The sequence below is a fragment of the Phacochoerus africanus genome, chromosome 5 (genome assembly GCF_016906955.1).
Source record: "Phacochoerus africanus isolate WHEZ1 chromosome 5, ROS_Pafr_v1, whole genome shotgun sequence".
Taxonomy (NCBI): Eukaryota; Metazoa; Chordata; class Mammalia; order Artiodactyla; family Suidae; genus Phacochoerus; species Phacochoerus africanus.
In genome coordinates, this window is record NC_062548.1 from 118873564 (window position 1) to 118891903 (window position 18340).

The 18340-nt window shown below is 37.8% G+C and overlaps 1 protein-coding gene across 5 annotated transcripts in view; it reads left to right on the forward strand.

Moving 5' to 3' along the window:
• The window catches only part of ITSN2 (intersectin 2), a 142690-nt gene that overhangs the window by 13009 nt on the left and 111341 nt on the right, over positions 1–18340 (forward strand). For 4 of the 5 annotated variants that reach the window (XM_047782534.1, XM_047782532.1, XM_047782531.1 and 1 more), the window contains exon 2: positions 16131–16194. In XM_047782534.1, the coding sequence (XP_047638490.1) occupies positions 16164–16194 (31 nt within the window). In that variant the 5' untranslated portion in view covers positions 16131–16163. Of the gene's footprint in view, positions 1–5132; positions 5216–16130; positions 16195–18340 lie in introns of those variants that run through there. The other variant, XM_047782533.1, reaches the window with a different exon arrangement.

Below are 18340 nucleotides of genomic sequence, written 5' to 3' on the forward strand. Positions count from 1 at the left end.
AAAAGTATGTCCTTTTTATTAGAAATTGGTACAAATATAGTTTGTTTTACCAACTCAATAAAAATCAAGCCAACTATTATAGTTGAAAATAATGTTGAAATAACAATAGTAATAGCCATCATTTATGAGCACCTCTGTGTGCAAGATGCTTTACAGACATGATAGCAGAGCCTTAAAACAACCTGGCATTTAGCTACAATTATCCACATTTATAGATTAGGAAATTGAAACTATGTCATGTGGAAGTCTGCTAAGCTAAGAAGTAACTGTGCTGGGATTGGAACTCAAGTTGGTTGATCTGCTTTCAAAGTTCAGGTTCCAGTCTGAGCTTGCTTGTCCTCACTGCAGTTGAAAGAATGCTAATCTCTCAGAGTCAAAGCATTTGTGCTTATTAAAGGATATTTTAATATCTTACATGTGGCTGACTGCTAGGCACTAGGTATATGAAGATGAAGAGACATTCATAGGAACTCAGTCAAATAGAGGTGAGCAGGCATGAAGAAAAAGGTTACTTTTCTAGGTGATATGCAGTTTAATGGAGGCACATATAAGGTGAAATAAGTATGTGGCAAAGCAGAGTTTCTGTTGTGACTCAGCAGGTTAGGACCTGATATACAGCCTGTGAGGATGTGGGTTTGATCCCTGGCCTTGCTTAATAGGTTAAGGGTCTGGCATTGCAAGCTGCAGCATAGGTCACAAATGTGGTTCGGATCTGGTGTTGCTGTGGCTGTGGTTGTGAACTAGGGTGCAGCACCAGCTGTGGCTCTGATCCAATCCCTAGCCCAGGAACTTCCATATGCCACAGGTCCAGCCGTAAAAAGAAAAAAAAAATATGGCAAAGAAAGGTTTTGTAAGTAGAAGTGTCACTGAGAAGGTAGGTAGTTCCATAGGTTTAGAGAGAGAGGGAGACTGGGAATAAGAGGGGGCAGAGGTGGAGGGGGAAGGTATTCCAGCATTGGAAAAGTAGGCAGAGGATAGACCCTAAAACATCTTGTATTCCCTGTGAAGGAGATTAGATTTTTTAAAATAGCAGCTTTATCAAGATATAATTCATATACCATAAAATTCACTCTTCTAAGCTTTACAGTTCTTATTACCATCACAGAATTCCACAAGCATCTTCACAAATTTTAGAACATTTTCATCATCTAAAAGAACCCCTTATGCCCATTAGCAGCCGCTCTCCACTTCCCCCTAATATTCTGAGCTCTAGGGTACCAGTAATCCACTTTTTATCTCTGAATTTGCCTATGTTGGACACTTCGTGTAAATGAGAATATGGAATATGTGGTCTTTTGTGATTTCTTTTACTTTCCCTAGTGTTTTTAAAGCGCATCCATGTTGTAGCACACATCAGTAAATCATTCCTTTGTGCAGCCAAAGGTTCTGTTGTACGGGCGTACCACATTTTGTTTATCCATTCATCAGCTGATAGACATTTGGGTTGTTTCCACTTTTTGAGTTTTATGAATAATGCTGCTGTATGCATTTGTGTACAATTTTTTTTTGTCTTTTTGCCGTTTCTAGGGCCGCTTCCTGCGGCATATGGAGGTTGCCAGGTGTAATCAGAGCTGTAGCCGCCAGCCTACACCACAGCCACAGCAATGCAGGATCCAAGCCGCATCTGCAAACTACACCACAGCTCCCAGCAATGCCAGGTCCTTAACACACTGAGCAAGGCCAGGGATCGAACCCGCAACCTCATGGTTCCTAGTCGGATTCGTTAACCACTGCACCACGATGGGAACTCCTGTGTACAAGTTTTTGTGTGGATTTAGGTTTATGTTTTCACTTCTCTTGGGTTCATATCCAGGAGTGGAATTGCTGAGTTATATGGTAGCCTCTGTTTAACATTTTGAGGAGCTGCCAAATTGTTTTCCAAAGCAGCTAAATCATTTCACATTCCCAGCAGCGAGGTATGAGGGATCCAATTTAGTAGATTAGATTTTATGCTATTGGTGAACAGAATCACAGTGGTTGAAAATTATTGGATTATAATGCTGCTTCCCCAGTATGATTCAAGAGTGTGTCAGGAGGCTTTTTCTGATGAAAGTAACTAAAATGCAGATGATTTCCTCACTTCTTGGGAGCTCTTTTTACTCCATTTCCGTAGTTTTTGATTGTTACGTATTCGTATGGGATATTTATAATCTGAGCTATTAAGGATTACTGAAATTTAGCGTTCATAAACTAAAACTAGCCAATTTCTAAAACTTATTGAGGACTCTAGTTATGTTCTAAGAAATCTGTTAACTATACAAAACTTTGGCAGGATTGAACTGAATTGAAAAATTCCTACTATGCACGCCCACACTGATGGATATTATTTTCAGTGCATCATTGGGTTGCCTCAAGTTTGATTTGGCTCCAATTTCTACTATTCTTGAATTAACTAATTATAGAGTTATGCTAGATTTAGTTTTGTTGACCATTTTGCTCTTGTGTAACTGTTTCATTGCGATAACTTCATGATAGAGTTATTTTTCTGCTGGAAAATAGGAGCAGGTGAGTAGTTTGGATCTCTTGTCCCATTTAGGTGGGCTGTTATTTATAATAGTTTGAGAATTAATGGATAACATAATTGGAAGGATTTTCCCACTCTAATATCCCACCCTAATAAACTTTTTAGATGGGAATTAGTGTGTGTTATATTAAGTCTTAATTATTGAATACATGAATCTCTGAAAGTCCACAGATTGGCTTTGGAAATCTGAAACCTTTGAAATTTGTATGCCATGATTTGTACATTTGTGTTTTTTTCCAGAGAGGGAAACTGGGTTTGCCAAATTTCTTAGAAAAAATAAAGAAGTCCATGACCCCTCAAAATTAAAGAATTCAGATTGGTGAAGAGAATTTGTAGATTTGTGATTTGAAGCACCTGCGGGAAGTGAGATCCTATTCTGGCTAGGTGTTATTCAGTGATAGATACTTTCTGGACACACTCTTTTTTAGTGTGACTCATCCCATGTTAGAATATCTCCATTTTATTCTTTCCTGGTGATTTTTTGTTCCTGTCAGAACTTGGAGTTTGTCTCTGAAGTCTTCATTACATATCTATTGTTTTATATTCACTTTCTTGAATAATTGAGATGTTCTTTTTTTCCTTTTTTTTTTTTTTTTTGCCATACCTGCAGCATGCAGAAGTACCTGGGCCAGGGATCAAACCTGAGCCACAGCAGTAACCAGAGCCACAGCAGTGACAGCACTGGATCCTTAACCCACTGATCCACCAGGGAACTCAGGATATTCTATTTAAGAATGTTATTTTTCCTACAGTGATTGCATGCTTTACTTGAAATGTATTGATATTTTAAAAATTTTTTTGATTGATAGAATATGAAAACAGATGCTTTTCTATCCATTGGCTACTATTTTTTCTTTCCTCTACTCTCTTGTTCTGTTTGTGATTTGGGTGATGTTGGAAACTACCAGTCACTGATGGTGGCTCTTCCCCTGCAGACCCTGCTGGAGTGTGGCCTTGGTTTGGATTCCAGTCTCTTTAGGCCTCTTCAGTAGAGTGTGTGCGCAGGAATGTACTTTTCCTCTGTAGTTTTTTAGCACTAGATGTAGCATGGCTGGATTTGAGATGAAATTGGTAAATTCAGTTAAATGTTTTTGGTAAAACAGCCTTGTTACTTAATATTGTTTATAATAGACTAAGAAGGTGACAAGGGTGAGGGCTGGGTAATCTGGCAAGAGGGTTAAAAGATGGTGTAGTAAAATACAAGTATATTTAGTGCTTGTCCCTGGTTCCTGGCACAAAGTTCCTAAAACCTTTGAAATTCCCTGAGCGATAGGAAGTCTGCTTTCCATCATACCAGAGCCTAGGTTAATGAGGTGACTGAGAGTAGTACCCCAAGATAACCTCAGGATAAGAGTGGACAGGCAGAAAGACCTAGAGATTAGAGGCTTAGGATTTCAGCCCCACCCCCCGACCTCCAGGAAGAGGAGGTGGGTACCGGAGTTTGTACTCTTCTCTATTTACACACACACACACAGAGTTTTACACAGCTGTAATCATGGTGTAGATTTTTGTCTACTCATTATATGTAAGATTTTTTTTTCCCTGTGCTGTCTCATAATTTTTAAAAGTTTTAATGGTTGTGATATTTTTGTCTAGTAATAGACTGATTTATTAACCACACGTTTTCAGATGTTTAGGTTATTTCAAGTTTTTTGCCTTGATAAATAAAACTCTTATGAACATTGTTATTTAGCAAAAGTATACTAGACATTTACTTTGTCAAACTCCATTAGGTGCTGGATTCACAAAGATAAGATCCTTTACCTCAAGATATTTTCTTCTGGAGTTCCCACTGTGGTACATCTGGATTGGCAGTGTTGCTGGAGTGCTGGGACGCATGTTAGATCCCCAGCCTCACACAGTAGGTTAAAGGTTGCAATTGTGGTTCAGATCTGGTCCCTGGCCTGGGAACTCTATATGCTGCAGGACTCTCAAAAAAGAAAAAAGATTTTCTTCTAGTTCTTGACATGTGGTAACAATTTTGAATATTTGCATCTGTACTTTGGAATTTTGTAATTAAAAATGTTTACATTGTATCATAAACATTACCTATGTACTATAGCCTTAAAATTATCATTTGTAAATAGATGCATATTCTAAATGAATATAACTTAATATTTTCTTGTTCCTTTCTCTAGTGGATAAATTACCTTATTTGTATTTTTTCTACTGTTGGATGATGCTGTGATATGCATCTTTGCATTCATTTTTCCTCTTTTGGATTATTAAGATAAATTCCTATAAAGGGGGCAAGTGGATATTTTGTCTTGGATGAATGTTGCCAGATTTAAAGGCACATACTTTACCTTAAACCTACTACTTCTGTGATATTTGCCTTCTTTAAGATTGATATACTTCTTTTTGAACAGTTTAAAATTTATGGAAAAATTGAGCAGATAGTACAGAGTTTCCCATATACCCTTATATCTAGTTTCCCTATTATTAATAACCTACAGTAATATGGTACATTTGTTACAATTGATGAACCAATATTTGTACATTATTATCAACTACAGTCCATGCTTTATTTACTTTTCCTTAGTTTTTATCCAATGTCTTTTTTTCTGTTCCAGGATCCCATACTATAGTACATTGAATTATCTCGGCTCCTTGGGTTCCTCTTGGTTGTGACAGTTACTCAAACTTTGCTTGTTTTGGATGACTTGGACAGTTTTAAAGGGTACTAGTTAGGTATGTTGTAGTATGTTCCCCCATTAGAATTTGTCTAATGTTTTTTCATGAAACTTACCTCTGTTTTTCCATTCCAAAAGAAAAATTCAGATAGATCAAATATATAAATTAAAAAAAAAATAGGTCCTGGAAGAAAATACAGGGCAATTTTCTGGTATGAGACATGACTTTCTTAGCATGATAGGATAGGATATTTAGTAGTCATAAAGGAAAAGAGACAAATTTTGGTGTAAAGCAGAAGAAGTTGGTAAAACAACAAACTGGGTAAAAAGTATTTACAACCTGTGTTACAAGCCTGGGAGATTGAAAGAGCGATGTGTGAGGGTGTCATCAAGGAGAGTAGGAAAGCAGATGGACTAGGACAAAGGGGATTGTCAGGCAGGACCTAAGGTTCACTTGAGACAGTGATCAGGAATGTGAAGTGAGGCCAGTCAGCAGCTTATTTATGTAGTCATGGAATAACGAAATAATTGGATTTACAGAACACTGACATTTTGCCAAATGTATAGCATGTAGGGAGAGAGGAGAGTGAAGCTGAGGACATGCACAACGAACTCCTTATAATGGTGGACTGTGATACTTAATTTGGGTAAGAAGGAATGTTAGGACATCAGGAAAGGTATATGAGGGTATGAGGAGGGTTGAGGGACAGTGAAAAGTTGTTAAGACCAGCAGTTTGTAGGCCCAGGTGGAGTTACAGGATTGTTGAAGTCAGGGAACTGGAGAGATTGGGCTGTTGAGACAGGTGTTGATGAAAGCGGTGTGGGTTCCTGAAGCGGATTGCAGAAGATGCAGTTATTGGTAATAACAAGGCCTTGGGTGTGACTTGGAGTTGATGGCTGAGATAAGATGGAGGTTGAGATATTTGGGAACACAGAAGTCAAAGACTTAGAGGCCAGGCTATGGGCAGGGTCATCTGAGTGGATATTGACATCAACAAGTATTATTATGGGCATAATGCTAGAGAGTATATAGTGAGCTGGGTGTTAAAGCCGCCAGGGAATGACTGGTGATTGAAGGGGTCAGCAGTGAAGGAGGAGAGCCAGTGGTTGTGGCGGATGCATGAAGGTCAAAGCTAGTTTTCTTTTTCAAATTTTATGATGAACCACTGTCATACATATACAAAAGTTGGAAGTATAGTGATCAGTTATTTTCTATTTGCCTTCATTTAGTAATCTACTTTTTTTTTTTTTTTTTTTTTTAGCGCCACACCCATGGCATATGGAGTTTCCCAGGCTAGGGATCGAATCAGAGCTACAGCTGCTGGCCTACACCACAGCCACAGCAACACAGGGTCCGAGCCACGTCTTCGACCTACACCACAGCTCATGGCAATATCGGATCCTTAACCCACTGAGCGAGGCCAGGGATCGAACCTGCAACCTCATGGTTCCTAGTCAGATTTATTTCTGCTGCACCACGACGGGAACTCCATAGTAATCTACTTTTTACTTAAATGTATTTTGTATTTTTGTGGAGGCTTTAGTTCTTTTTGTGATAAGGAAGGCTATACATGTTTCCAAATTCCTTTCTAGAAAGTTTGTGCTGTTTTACATTTGTATTAGCTCAGTATTGATACAATACTTATTTTTACAGCTATTGTTATAGTTCCTTGCATTATTATTAGCTCTTCACTGCTTTGTGTGAATAAGCTGCCACCTATTTTCCCATACCACACTCTTCCTTCTGCTTTTGCACGTCCTACTACGTCTGTCTAGAGTGTTTTCCCACACTTGTTCATTGAACAAATGTTTTGATGTGTAAGGCATAAGCTAATTTGAACACAAGCTGAAATGTACATGTCTGGCTGATTCATGGGAACTGATTTGCATGTGACCTTCTCTTTTTTGGCCTGCAGAGGAGAGAAATTTGTGTTTAGGTACCTGGGAGTCTGGGCTATCAAAGAGTCTGTTTTTAGCCTGACCCTTTGGACTGGGCCCAAAGAAAAAAGAGAAAGAAGGGTTGCAAAGAAAAGCTGTACTTTCTCATTTTCTCAACTTCTTTTTCCTCTGATTCCAAACTATGTTTATCTTTATTCATCCTTATCACTTTTCCTGTCTTTTATTCTGTCCCAGTTTCTAACTTTAGAGCTGTCAACTTCCACTTTCTCTGGACCCTGACTGTTGTTAGGTAACCTCCTTTCCTTTTCCCTTTTCCCAATTAAATCTCTCCTTTTCCCTTTAAAAATAGTTTTCTCATCTAAAAGGTAAAGCCTTATAACCTTCCTTTCTCCTAAAGCCTCTTAACCTCTCCTCCTACCTTTTCTTCTCCTTCCCTTAACAACGTGCTTCTGGAGTCACCTACATTTCACCTTCTGTTTACTGCGTGATCTACTTCAACTTGACTTTTACAGGCAGTTCACTGTCCTGGAACTGCACTCAACAACACATTGCCAAAACCAATGGCTTTGTCTTGACTTCTGCGACATTTGGCAATTAGGACCATCATCTTCTTGAAACTCTTGGCTCTATCTCCTGATTTCTTGCCTTTTTCTCAGCCTCTTTTTCTGGGTGTTGTTCTCCTGTTTCCTGTACATGCTGTCTCTGGATATGTCGTCCACTGACATGTTTACAGCTATTTCCAGTCCTTAAGGATTGCCAAAACTGGGTCTCTGCCTTAAATGGAATTCTTCCTCATTCTTGGATATCTCCACCTAGATGTACTTGTAGGTATGTTAGATGACATAGGCTCAAAATTTAACATTTTCTTGCTCACCCCCTAAATCTAATATCCATATCCCTACTTTCTTAGAACTTCTGTTGATTAATATCACTATACAGTCACCCAAGATAGAAACTCATCTGTGGTGCTCTTATTTCATCATCCATATTTAGCTGACCAGAAAATCCTGTCCATTCCACTTTTGAAAACCCTCTTCTTCACTGCCCAAGTTCAAATTCTCACCACCTGGATTATGCCAGGACTCATGATGTCCCTGTCTCAAGACACTCAAGCCAGTTCATTTCCTATACTGTTCGTTAGAATCCTTTCTCTCTACCCTTAAAAGACCAGATTCTTCCCTTGTTCTTGTATACGCCTTCCCTGGATAATGTCATTCATTGACATGACAACAACTTTTTCCAGTCCCTGGTGACTACCAAATATGGAGTCTGTAGCTTGAACATATACTGTGTTTTATTTATTTTCTTTTTGGCCACACCTGCAGTCCCGGTCCAGAGACTGAACCTGTGCCACAGCAGCAACCCAAACCATAGCAATGACAATGCCAGATCCTTAGCCTGCTGAGCCACAAGGGAACCTCTATACTATTTTTTAAACACTGACTTTCCATGACGTGTAGTGAAGTTCAAAATCAACAGCTGACATACTTTGTTCCTTAAATTGGGTCATTTGGCAAATTACTTCATTTCTTTGGCTCTTCTTTGTTTTTTTTTTTTTGTCTTTTGTCTTTTTGTTGTTGTTGTTGTTGTTGCTATTTCTTGGGCCGATCCCGCGGCATATGGAGGTTCCCAGGCTAGGGGTTGAATCAGAGCTGTAGCCACCGGCCTACGCCAGAGCCACAGCAACTCGGGATCTGAGCCGTGTCTGCAACCTACACCACAGCTCACGGCAACGCTGGATCGTTAACCCACTGAGCAAGGGCAGGGACCGAACCCGAAACCTCATGGTTCCCAGTCGGATTCGTTAACCACTGCGCCACGACGGGAACTCCTCTTCTTTGTTTCTTAATGAAGGGGGTGGAATTCAGTATGGGTTTAACTCTTTTAAAAGAAATTATCAGATAAAATATAGAGAAGCCTCGATAGGTAAAACACAGAAACAGAGCTACTTTCATTGAAATTAGTATCTTCTCCCAACTCCCTATTCCTCTTCTCTACCCCACCACATATGTTGTACCTCCTTGAAATTTCTGGAACTGTAAGGAGCACAATTTGAAACTACTGGGTTTCTTAAGATCTTTTTTAACACTTAAGAATGAGCTCTTTGAAATCACATCACTCTCAAATCACACTGTCTTTGAGTAGGGAAGGTTCTACTGTTACAGCAGCTGTGTGGTTTCCTTCTTTTAACCAGTCCTTCTCTTAGATTCAGGTGATTTTTTTTTTTTCTTTGTAACTGCCTGCGCACACAACCAGACAATGTCTTTTACTCCGAGGACGTGTGGAACCCATTTACTCTGACACTGACCTCATGTTAGAGAATTCTTACACGAAAAATTACTCTTTTGTGAAGTGTACCATACTTGGAATTACTTCCCAAGTAGAGTTAGTTTTCTCCTCTGGGTTCTCATAGCACTCTTCAGACACTTTTATTATAGTGACTATTCATGTTTGATGAATTAAATACATGAATGAAAGAAAGAATGAAGCTCTAGGGAATAGGTATGGAGAATATATGTACTCTGTAAATTTCATCCTAATGCAGGGACTATAAAGAAGTAGGGGGGAGTTCCCTGGTGGCCCAGTGGGTTAAGGATTCTGCATTGTCACTGCTGTGGTGCAGGTTTGGTCCCTTGCCCAGGAATTTCTGCATGCTGTAGCCAAAAAAAAAAAAAAAAGAAGTATTTTGCTCCACTTATTCTCTCATGGAACTGACCGTGATCTGCTTGGGAATCAGATGGAGAAGGAACATTTTTCTGAACTAATCAGCAAGTTTGGAGGCTTGGCACTTGCGTATGTAGCACGTGAAGTGGAGGAGGCACTGGAGAAAGTTTTATAAGATATGCCTTCAGGAACTTGATTATCTTGCTTTTGAATGTCAGACCTGCAATCAAATCTATTTATACTAACCAACATTTAACCAACGTGATTCAATGTATAATTGAAAAACCCAAGCCTTTTTCCTCATCCCAATAAAAAGCCTTCAGAATTTGATTGGGAAATAAACCTTTATCTCTAAATGTATACTTAAAAGAAAAAAAAAAGTTACAGAAGAACCATGTTGCAAGGAACAAGTTGGTCTGAAATCCATGGCCCTGATCCCTCCAGTGTTTCTAGGAAGTGTTTGGAGTCTGCTCTGCTTTCTTACCAGTTTGTTTTTTATATATGTATTCAATTCAGCGTTACCTTTCCCCAAACTCCCCTCCGTTTTTTGGGGGGTTTGTTTTTTTCACACCTCAACCATCTTATTCATTTACCCAGTTCATTTGTTTGTTTTAGCAAACATTTATTGAGCATTTTCTCTGGGAGATCTAAATGATTTAGGCACTAAGCATAGAAGTAAATAAAAATGGTCTCTGCCCAGAACAAATCCAACAGGCAAACATGTGAAACATGTGAAATTGGGATACAAAATAAGCGAAGTTACTATAGGGTGAGCAGGTGTTATGGGCAGACATAGGATAAATGACTGAGAGTGATCTAAGAGGACAGAAGTCTTCCAAGGAAGAGGTGATATTTGAGCTGAAGACTGAGAAGAAAGTGTGGTGAATGTGGCAGAGGGAATAGCTTTTTACAAAGGAATGTGGGAGTGAAAATCACATCTCTGTTTCAAGGAGAGATTGTGTACTTAGGACATCCGAATCCAGGGAAGTGTCTAAAGGCGAGTGTGGTAAAGTAGGTTGGGGTAGGATCTTGGAGGAGGCCATGTTTCATACTAAGAAGTTTGGGCTTTAACTTGTAATCAGTGGGGGAATGTAAGCAGGAGAGGGGTGTTGTTGTGGAAATAACCAGTAGCTCTGTGGAAGGCAAGAGGAACATTTTAGGAGGTTCGTTACATGACCCTAATTCATATAATGACTCAATTACTGATCCACAATCTCCCAGTGATGGGCCTGGGAATCTGCAGAGCTAGAAAATGTCCCAGATGATGTAATCAGGCAAGTTGGGAAACTTAAAAACAGAGCATTGGACATAAGAAGTGGTTTCTAGGATCAGCTTTGCTACTGACTAGCTATATGAGCTCATAGGAGTCTTCTTACTTTTCCCATCTTGAAAATTGAAGGTTTTAGACTAAATAATTACTGTAATTGTTTCCTTCTATAATTCTGTAATTCTAAACAAATCCAACCTTAATTGAACTACTTTTTACTTACAATGGCTATAGGTTTTTTGGGTTTTTTTTTCCTTCTGAGTTTTAGTGACCCAGAAAATGAGTCTTTGGAGAAGAAATATTTCCTACTCCTGTTCAAGCATTTTTACTTATCTCTGCCTTAATATGAATATATTTTCCACACTCTCCAAATTGCATTTAGATTATATTAAATTGAAGCATTCTTCTTTGCCTTATGCCTGCTATCTACCACACGTATTTTCTTTATTTCTAAAAAGGTAACAGTGCCAGTTCTCCACTTATTTGTAATGAGCAGGAAAATCTCCACATAAATATTCTAAACCTTTTGATAATTAACACAGTGTTCAAATTATATGATAACTGCGAACCACAAAGATTACCTATCATTACATGTCAGCCCTTTAGGGAGAGGAGAGAGGTGCTTATTAGATGCTGACTTTAATCACACATGCCTGAAACAGGCATCAGGTATATGACTGGGGAGATGCTGGTGATCCTTTTCTTCCTCTGAAAGGGTTATACCAAGAGGTAAGAAATAATTAGCACTTTGTCACTTATGTATGTGATTGACGTAGACCTATGTGCTGGAGGGCATCTCTGACTTGTTTTTCTTCTCCCTTATAAATGTACTAGCATTAAGTTGATCTGCTGCTTGCAGGAACCCGTGACCTGCTCAGCATTAATTATTATCTCCACTGAAGAAAGGAAAAGGCAGATGAAGCCCATGGGAAGTTCATGGGCTGTAGAATTAGGTTTGGGATTGCATCTTGGCTTCATCACTTACTGAATTTTGGCAAGTAATTTAACCTTTTAGTTTCTTCATATGCAAAGTGAGTACAGTATCATCTGCCCTGCAGGGATATTGTGGGGATTATTAGTATCAACGAAGGTGCCTGTCAGGATCTGGCACCTGGTAGTCTTGGCTACAAGCTCCTGTGTGTGAAGCTCCTTACAAAGAACCTGGAATATTTTAGACTCTCAATGAATATTGATCATGACAGATAATTAATAAAGTGTATTGTATTAATAGTAAGTACTTAGTAAATGGTAACTTACAGTTACATAAACTCTTGATTTTTTAAATGTCAAATGTATCTGTTGCATTTTTCAAAATTTCAATTATTATTTCTCCGAAAATATAGATTAGTAGAATTGTTAAGCATGAAGTAATTATTCTACCACAGACCAGAGAGTATTGATGTAAATGTAACAGATACAAAATGCTAGGCTTTAAAAGCTTAATGATTCCATGCCTGGACCTAGAAAATACCATGCTAAGTGAGGTAAGTCAGGTAGAGAAAGAAAAATATTATATGACATCATTTATGTGTGGAATGTAAAAAATAATACAAATGAGTCTATATACAAAACAGAAACAGATTCACAAAAAATAGAAAACAAACATATGGTTAACAAAGGGAAAAGGGAAGGGGAGGAATAAATTAGGATACAAACTACCAAAGATAAAATAGATACGCAAAAAATAGCTAAGCAACAAGGATTTACTGTATAATACAGAGAACTATACTCAGTATCTTGTAATAACCCATACTGGGAAATAATCTGAAATATTTATATATGTATAAAACTGGAAAAAAGTCATCTGAACTATCTAGATATAGTTGGACAAGCATAAGGTAATATTTTGCATTAAAATTCCTAAATGTAGCATATATAAAGTTTTAAAAGAAGCTTATTTTTTCCGACAAATTATGCTACCATATTCAGATGTCACCACATCGAGATGTTATGTACAGTCATCCATGGATGCTATAATGTGGTACCTGTGTGCATGGGTGGCCAAATCTGATGTGCCAGGTGCAGAATGTTCTGTAATGCTAATACTTTTGCCCTCCCTTCCCATACATTATTTGGTTCATTTTTTGGTTTTATTTCAGGATTATATCTGTGATTTTTGAGCATCTGTTGTATGGCAATCTGCTGTATTCACAGAATACATGATGATTATCCACGAGTCCTAAATAGATGATCTGTGAGTTTTAGATCTAGATCTACCTGATGAAGGCTTTGTGACGGTGGGATCCTGTTCCTTATTTTTCTTTTCTAAGTCTGTGCTTTTTCTTGATAATACACATGCTTTTATGCAGTTATAACATGCATTGTCGGAGTTCTGTTGTGGCGCAGCAGAAACAAATCCAACTAGGAACCATGAGATTTCAGGTTCAATCCCTGGCCTCACTCAGTGGGTTATGGATCTGGCCTTGCTGTGAGCTGTGGTGTAGGTCGACGATGTGGCTCAGATCTGGCATTCCTGTGACTGTGGTGTAGGCCGGCAGCTGTAGCTCCGATTGGACCCCCTAGCCTGGGAACCTCCATATGCCAAAGGTGCTGCCCTAAAAAAGAAAAAAAAAGCATTGTAGGTAATGCTTTTGGAAAAATTTTCCCACATTTAGCAGTTCTCTCAACAGAGACCTAAGAGGGGCCTTAGTTACTGCATATCTGTGTAAGTCAGTAGGGGTTTTTTGTGTTGTTGGGTTTTTTTTTGGCAGGATTTTGCTTATTTTGGTTTAACGTTACTTATGATAACTTAAAATTGAGGAAGTAAAACTGTTATACTTGTTTGTACAGTTTCTCTATTTGAGGAAGTTATAGTCAAAACTTGATTTGTGAGACTTCCTTCTGTGTTCACTTCTTTTAGCTGGTGACACCTTACTTCATGCAGTTTGACATTCCGGGAGTTGTCTTGATTTCTTTTACTTTGTGATCCCTTATATCTGAAGAGTCCCTGAGTTCTCCCTGTTTCGTTTGTTTGTTAGGCCACACCCAGGTATGTGGAAGTTCCCAGGCCAGGGATTGAACCTTTGCCACAGCAGTGACCTGAGCCCCTGCAGTGACAAACACTGGCTCCTTCACCCTTTGCATCACAAGGGAAATCTCTCTCCAGGTCTTAAACCCCTCATTGTTTCTCTAGTTTATCCCCTCTCCTCTGTTCCTGCCACCACTGCTCTAGATCTGGTGCCACATATCATTCTTACCTGTTCCCTAACTGATCCTGTTGCAGGTTTGGCCTTTTCTTCACAGTTGATTGTCTTACCTTAAGTGAAATCTGACCCTGTCTCTTCTTAAAACCGTTAAAACTACTTGTCAGAGACAGGTTCAAGTCCAAGGTTCTCGGTGTTACCGTTATAACTAATTCTTACTCATTTGTTGAAGCTCAACACAGTACTTCCCTTAAGAGTTCTTGACCACCCCACCAGTTTAGTTATTATTTTTCTGTATCGTAAACAGCTCCAAGCCTGGAGGTTACATTATATTTTGAGAAAAGTGGAGAAAACAGCTTGTACATGGGTGAAATTTCCTCCTAAGAAGAGTATAGTGACAGGTGAAGTCTGAGTCTGGTAACAAGTTCCATTGCAGTGAAACCTACTGACATCTTAAAAAAAAGTGCCCTTAGGGAGGTATATAGGGTTAACATACAGAAAAGCTCAGAGTCAGAAGAGTAAAACTGGCAGTGCCATTCAAAACGTTATTGGGGTTTTGCCCAGTTCTTGCTTATCTCTGTTGTATAGGTAGATGTATGAGACTGCTGACGCATGACCCCATTAAGTATTCTAATCACAGTAAGTCGCTTTGCTCACCACGCAATGATCTGGCCAAAATTTAGTAGATGATAGTATGCTTTATAGGAAGAAAAGCTGTTCTGGTTGTAAATTAATAAATTGGATTAATACAGAAGTTTTTTGTTAGTGTGACTTACTTTTGGTGGTTATTCTGGTATGGTTATCTTTCTTCTTGAGCACACTGCATTTGCTATGATATCGTACGTTGTAACACTTCTTAGCAGCTAGTCAGCCAGCTCCTCTGGTGACACCTTTCACTAGATGTGCAACTCTTTATGTCTTCTTTGTTCAGATGGCTTGTGCAAACATTTCTCCTCAGGTCTTTAAAAATATTAATATTCAAATGATTTGGATAAATAGATGAGCTACTGAGTGGTCTTTTAACACTTAACTTAAACACTTTTAACATAGTGTTTTCCTGCAATGCTGTAATCTGTGGCTTTAATTATTAAGTGGGTACTATAAATTTGCTAGGTCTTCACTCTCCCTAATTGGTCCTACCCTCAAGATTCATGGAACAAATTTTGAATTTATTTATAGTAAGATAATGAATTCAAGGTTCAAAATTATATTGCATTCTTCCTTTCTGGACACCCAGGAAGTCATTTTTCAAATATCCACTATGTGTCAGGCAGTGTACTAGATTTTGTTTCATACTTTTTAAAACATCTCCTGCAAAGTATTTTTATAGATGAGGTATCTAAGACTCAGTAAGGTTAAATAATGCTTCTGTGGTCACAGCTAAGAAAACAGCAGTAAGGGTTTGAACCCAGAGCTGTTAATTTCCAAATTCCCTTTTCTTCCTAGTGCAGAATATTTGCTCAGCACATTTAGTTATGTTTAAATAAACATATAGGTTTTAATAGTTACATTTAGATGATTTTCATAAATCAGTAGAACTTGATTAAATAGCTTTGCTACATTTATTTTGGATATTTTTCTTGTTTGGGGATTTTTTTTTTTGAAGAAGAGTATTAAGAATTTTCATGTTGTTGTACACTTAATACATTTGATTTCTCTGAAATAAATTCTTGCCTAGCTTAACAACTGTCCTCTTTCATGAATTAATTTCTGCAAAATTGGTTCCTGTCAAAGGTTTCTTTATTCAGTATTTGCTATTAAATATGAGACTTTTTCTTTTAAATGATTTCATTTTAAAGGAAGCACTATTATCCAACAAAATCTTCTACCCTTCCCCAAGTGTAAATTCTGCCTGTTCAGCAGCAGCTGAAGCTCTGCATCGTTTTCTCTTGGAAGTGTGAGCTGAAGGGGACAGACATTCCTACTGCTTAGTGAGCACGCTACTACGCTATGGTCTGCCCTTGTTGTATTATTAATGGCACAATATTTTCTTGTTGCAGATGGCTGAGAGCTAGCAAGGAAAATCCAGGACCATGATGGCTCAGTTTCCCACTGCTATGAATGGTAAGCAGCTTCACGCTTGTGGCAAGATAAAAAGATTATGGAATCTTCTTTTCTTTTTTTTCTTCCTTCCTTCCTTCCTTCCTTTTTTTTTGGCGGATGTTATAAAATATTCATTTAGATGTTTTTACTTAAACTTATAAATGCAAAACTTAAAGCATTATTGTTGAAAATATTTGGGTAGTTTATTTCAGAACACTGTATATATCTTCTATTAGAATATTATGCAGTAAATCTTATGACTTGGTATAAGCATATTCTGCAGTATCATCTGGAACATGTGCTTGCCTTTGAGCAGTTAAGAATAACCTAAAGATTTGTTGCGTTTGATGCATAAAACTGGAGGACAGGAAGCATAGTGCTATAAGGAGGGGAATATCAAAGGTGTTTCTCATAGCATGAGATGATTGTAAACTGATTAATCCAATAAAGATTCATTTAGTAAGTTGTTTCCCCTTTTATAAGGGATTATGGATGGCCACACAAATAATTGTTTAATAGGAAACATTTTAGAGGAAAATATTTGGGTAATTTCAGAAATAAAAAACTTTTAAAGGTTTTTTTTCCTGATTCGAGTTTTAACTTATTTCCCAAATACACATTTGCCACCCTTGATAGATATTAAGTTACTGTGTATTTCATTTATAATGGAGAAAAATGCATTATGTATTTTTAAATTGCTGAAGAAGTCGAAGATACTGAGTTCTTAATTTTGAGGTAAATTTCATTAGGTAATTATAAATATAAGGAAATAGGGAGTCCAGTCAATAGTTGTTTAACATTTGAATTGAAAATCGTAATATTAAAGAACATTAGAAAAAAAGGAGTAACTAATCACCAATAATTCCACCACCTTCACAAAGGAACTCTGTTAATGTTACTATCTAGTATTTGATGAATTACTCATTTTATGTTATTTTATTTTTTTAGGGCTGCACCCATGGCATATGGAGGTTCCCAGGCTCAGGGTCAAATCAGAGCTACAGCTGCCAGCCTGCACCACAGCCACAACAATGCAGGATCTGAGCTGCATCTGCAACCTACACCACAGCTCACGTACCGCCAGATCCTTAATCCGCTGAGCGAGGCCAGGGGTCAGACTCGCACTCTCATGAATACTAGTGGGATTCGTTTCTGCTGAGCCATGATGGAAACTCCAGATTACTTTTTTTAAAAAAACATTTTCTCAGTCATAGGGCCAAATCAGTACATTGTTAATAAACAAAATAGATGTTGTATATTTAAAGTTTTAAGACTTAGGATTGACCTTATGAGATTTAGAAAAGTTTTGGAAAAATTATTTGCATAAAAAATGAAAATAAATTCTTTGGGAGTTCCTGATGTCACTCAGCAGCTTAAGGACCCAACGTTGCCTCTGTGAGGATGTGAGTTTGATCCCTGGCCTCAATCAGTGAATTAAGGATCTGGCATTGCCATAAGCTGTGGCATTGGCCTCAGCTGCAGCTCTGATTCAACCCCTAGTTTGGGAACTTCCATATACTTGCCACAGGTGTGGCCTTAAAAAAAAAAAGTAAAAATAAATTCTGATGTGTGGTAGGATTCAGTCATTTAAGGATGGATTTGAGATTAGGATTTTGTTGTTTTTTGTGTTTTTAGATATGAGCATTGTTCCTACTACGGAAATGGTGTGAGATTATAAAGATTATTTGATGCCACAGACAATTTTTAAAAATTAAATGTTTTTTCCATAATGAGTGATAAAAAGTTTAGAATCAGAATAATAATTGTAGTAGTAATGTGCTCTACCCAAAATTGAGAGTTTCTATGCCCCATACCAAGGAGTTTGCTGTAAACACATAGTTTAGGTTTAAATTTCAAACATGTTAGGCAGGTTTGTAAACAAAATGAATATAAAATAAATCACAGTACAGAACTGGTCTTTCTTCATTTTATTTCTTCCATTGTCTAAACATTTACGTATCACTTTGTAGTTCATTGCATTGTTTATAAAATACTGGAAAAAAGCAATGTATTCAATAACAAAAAAGATTACTTGAATAAGCATCTAAAATGTTAAATAGTTAATTTAGGAGTAGTATATAAGAAGAGAGATAGTAACTTTTTAAAATTCTGAAGAATTGATAGCTAATGCAGACTATGAAACTCACATATTTAGTTTATAAAATAG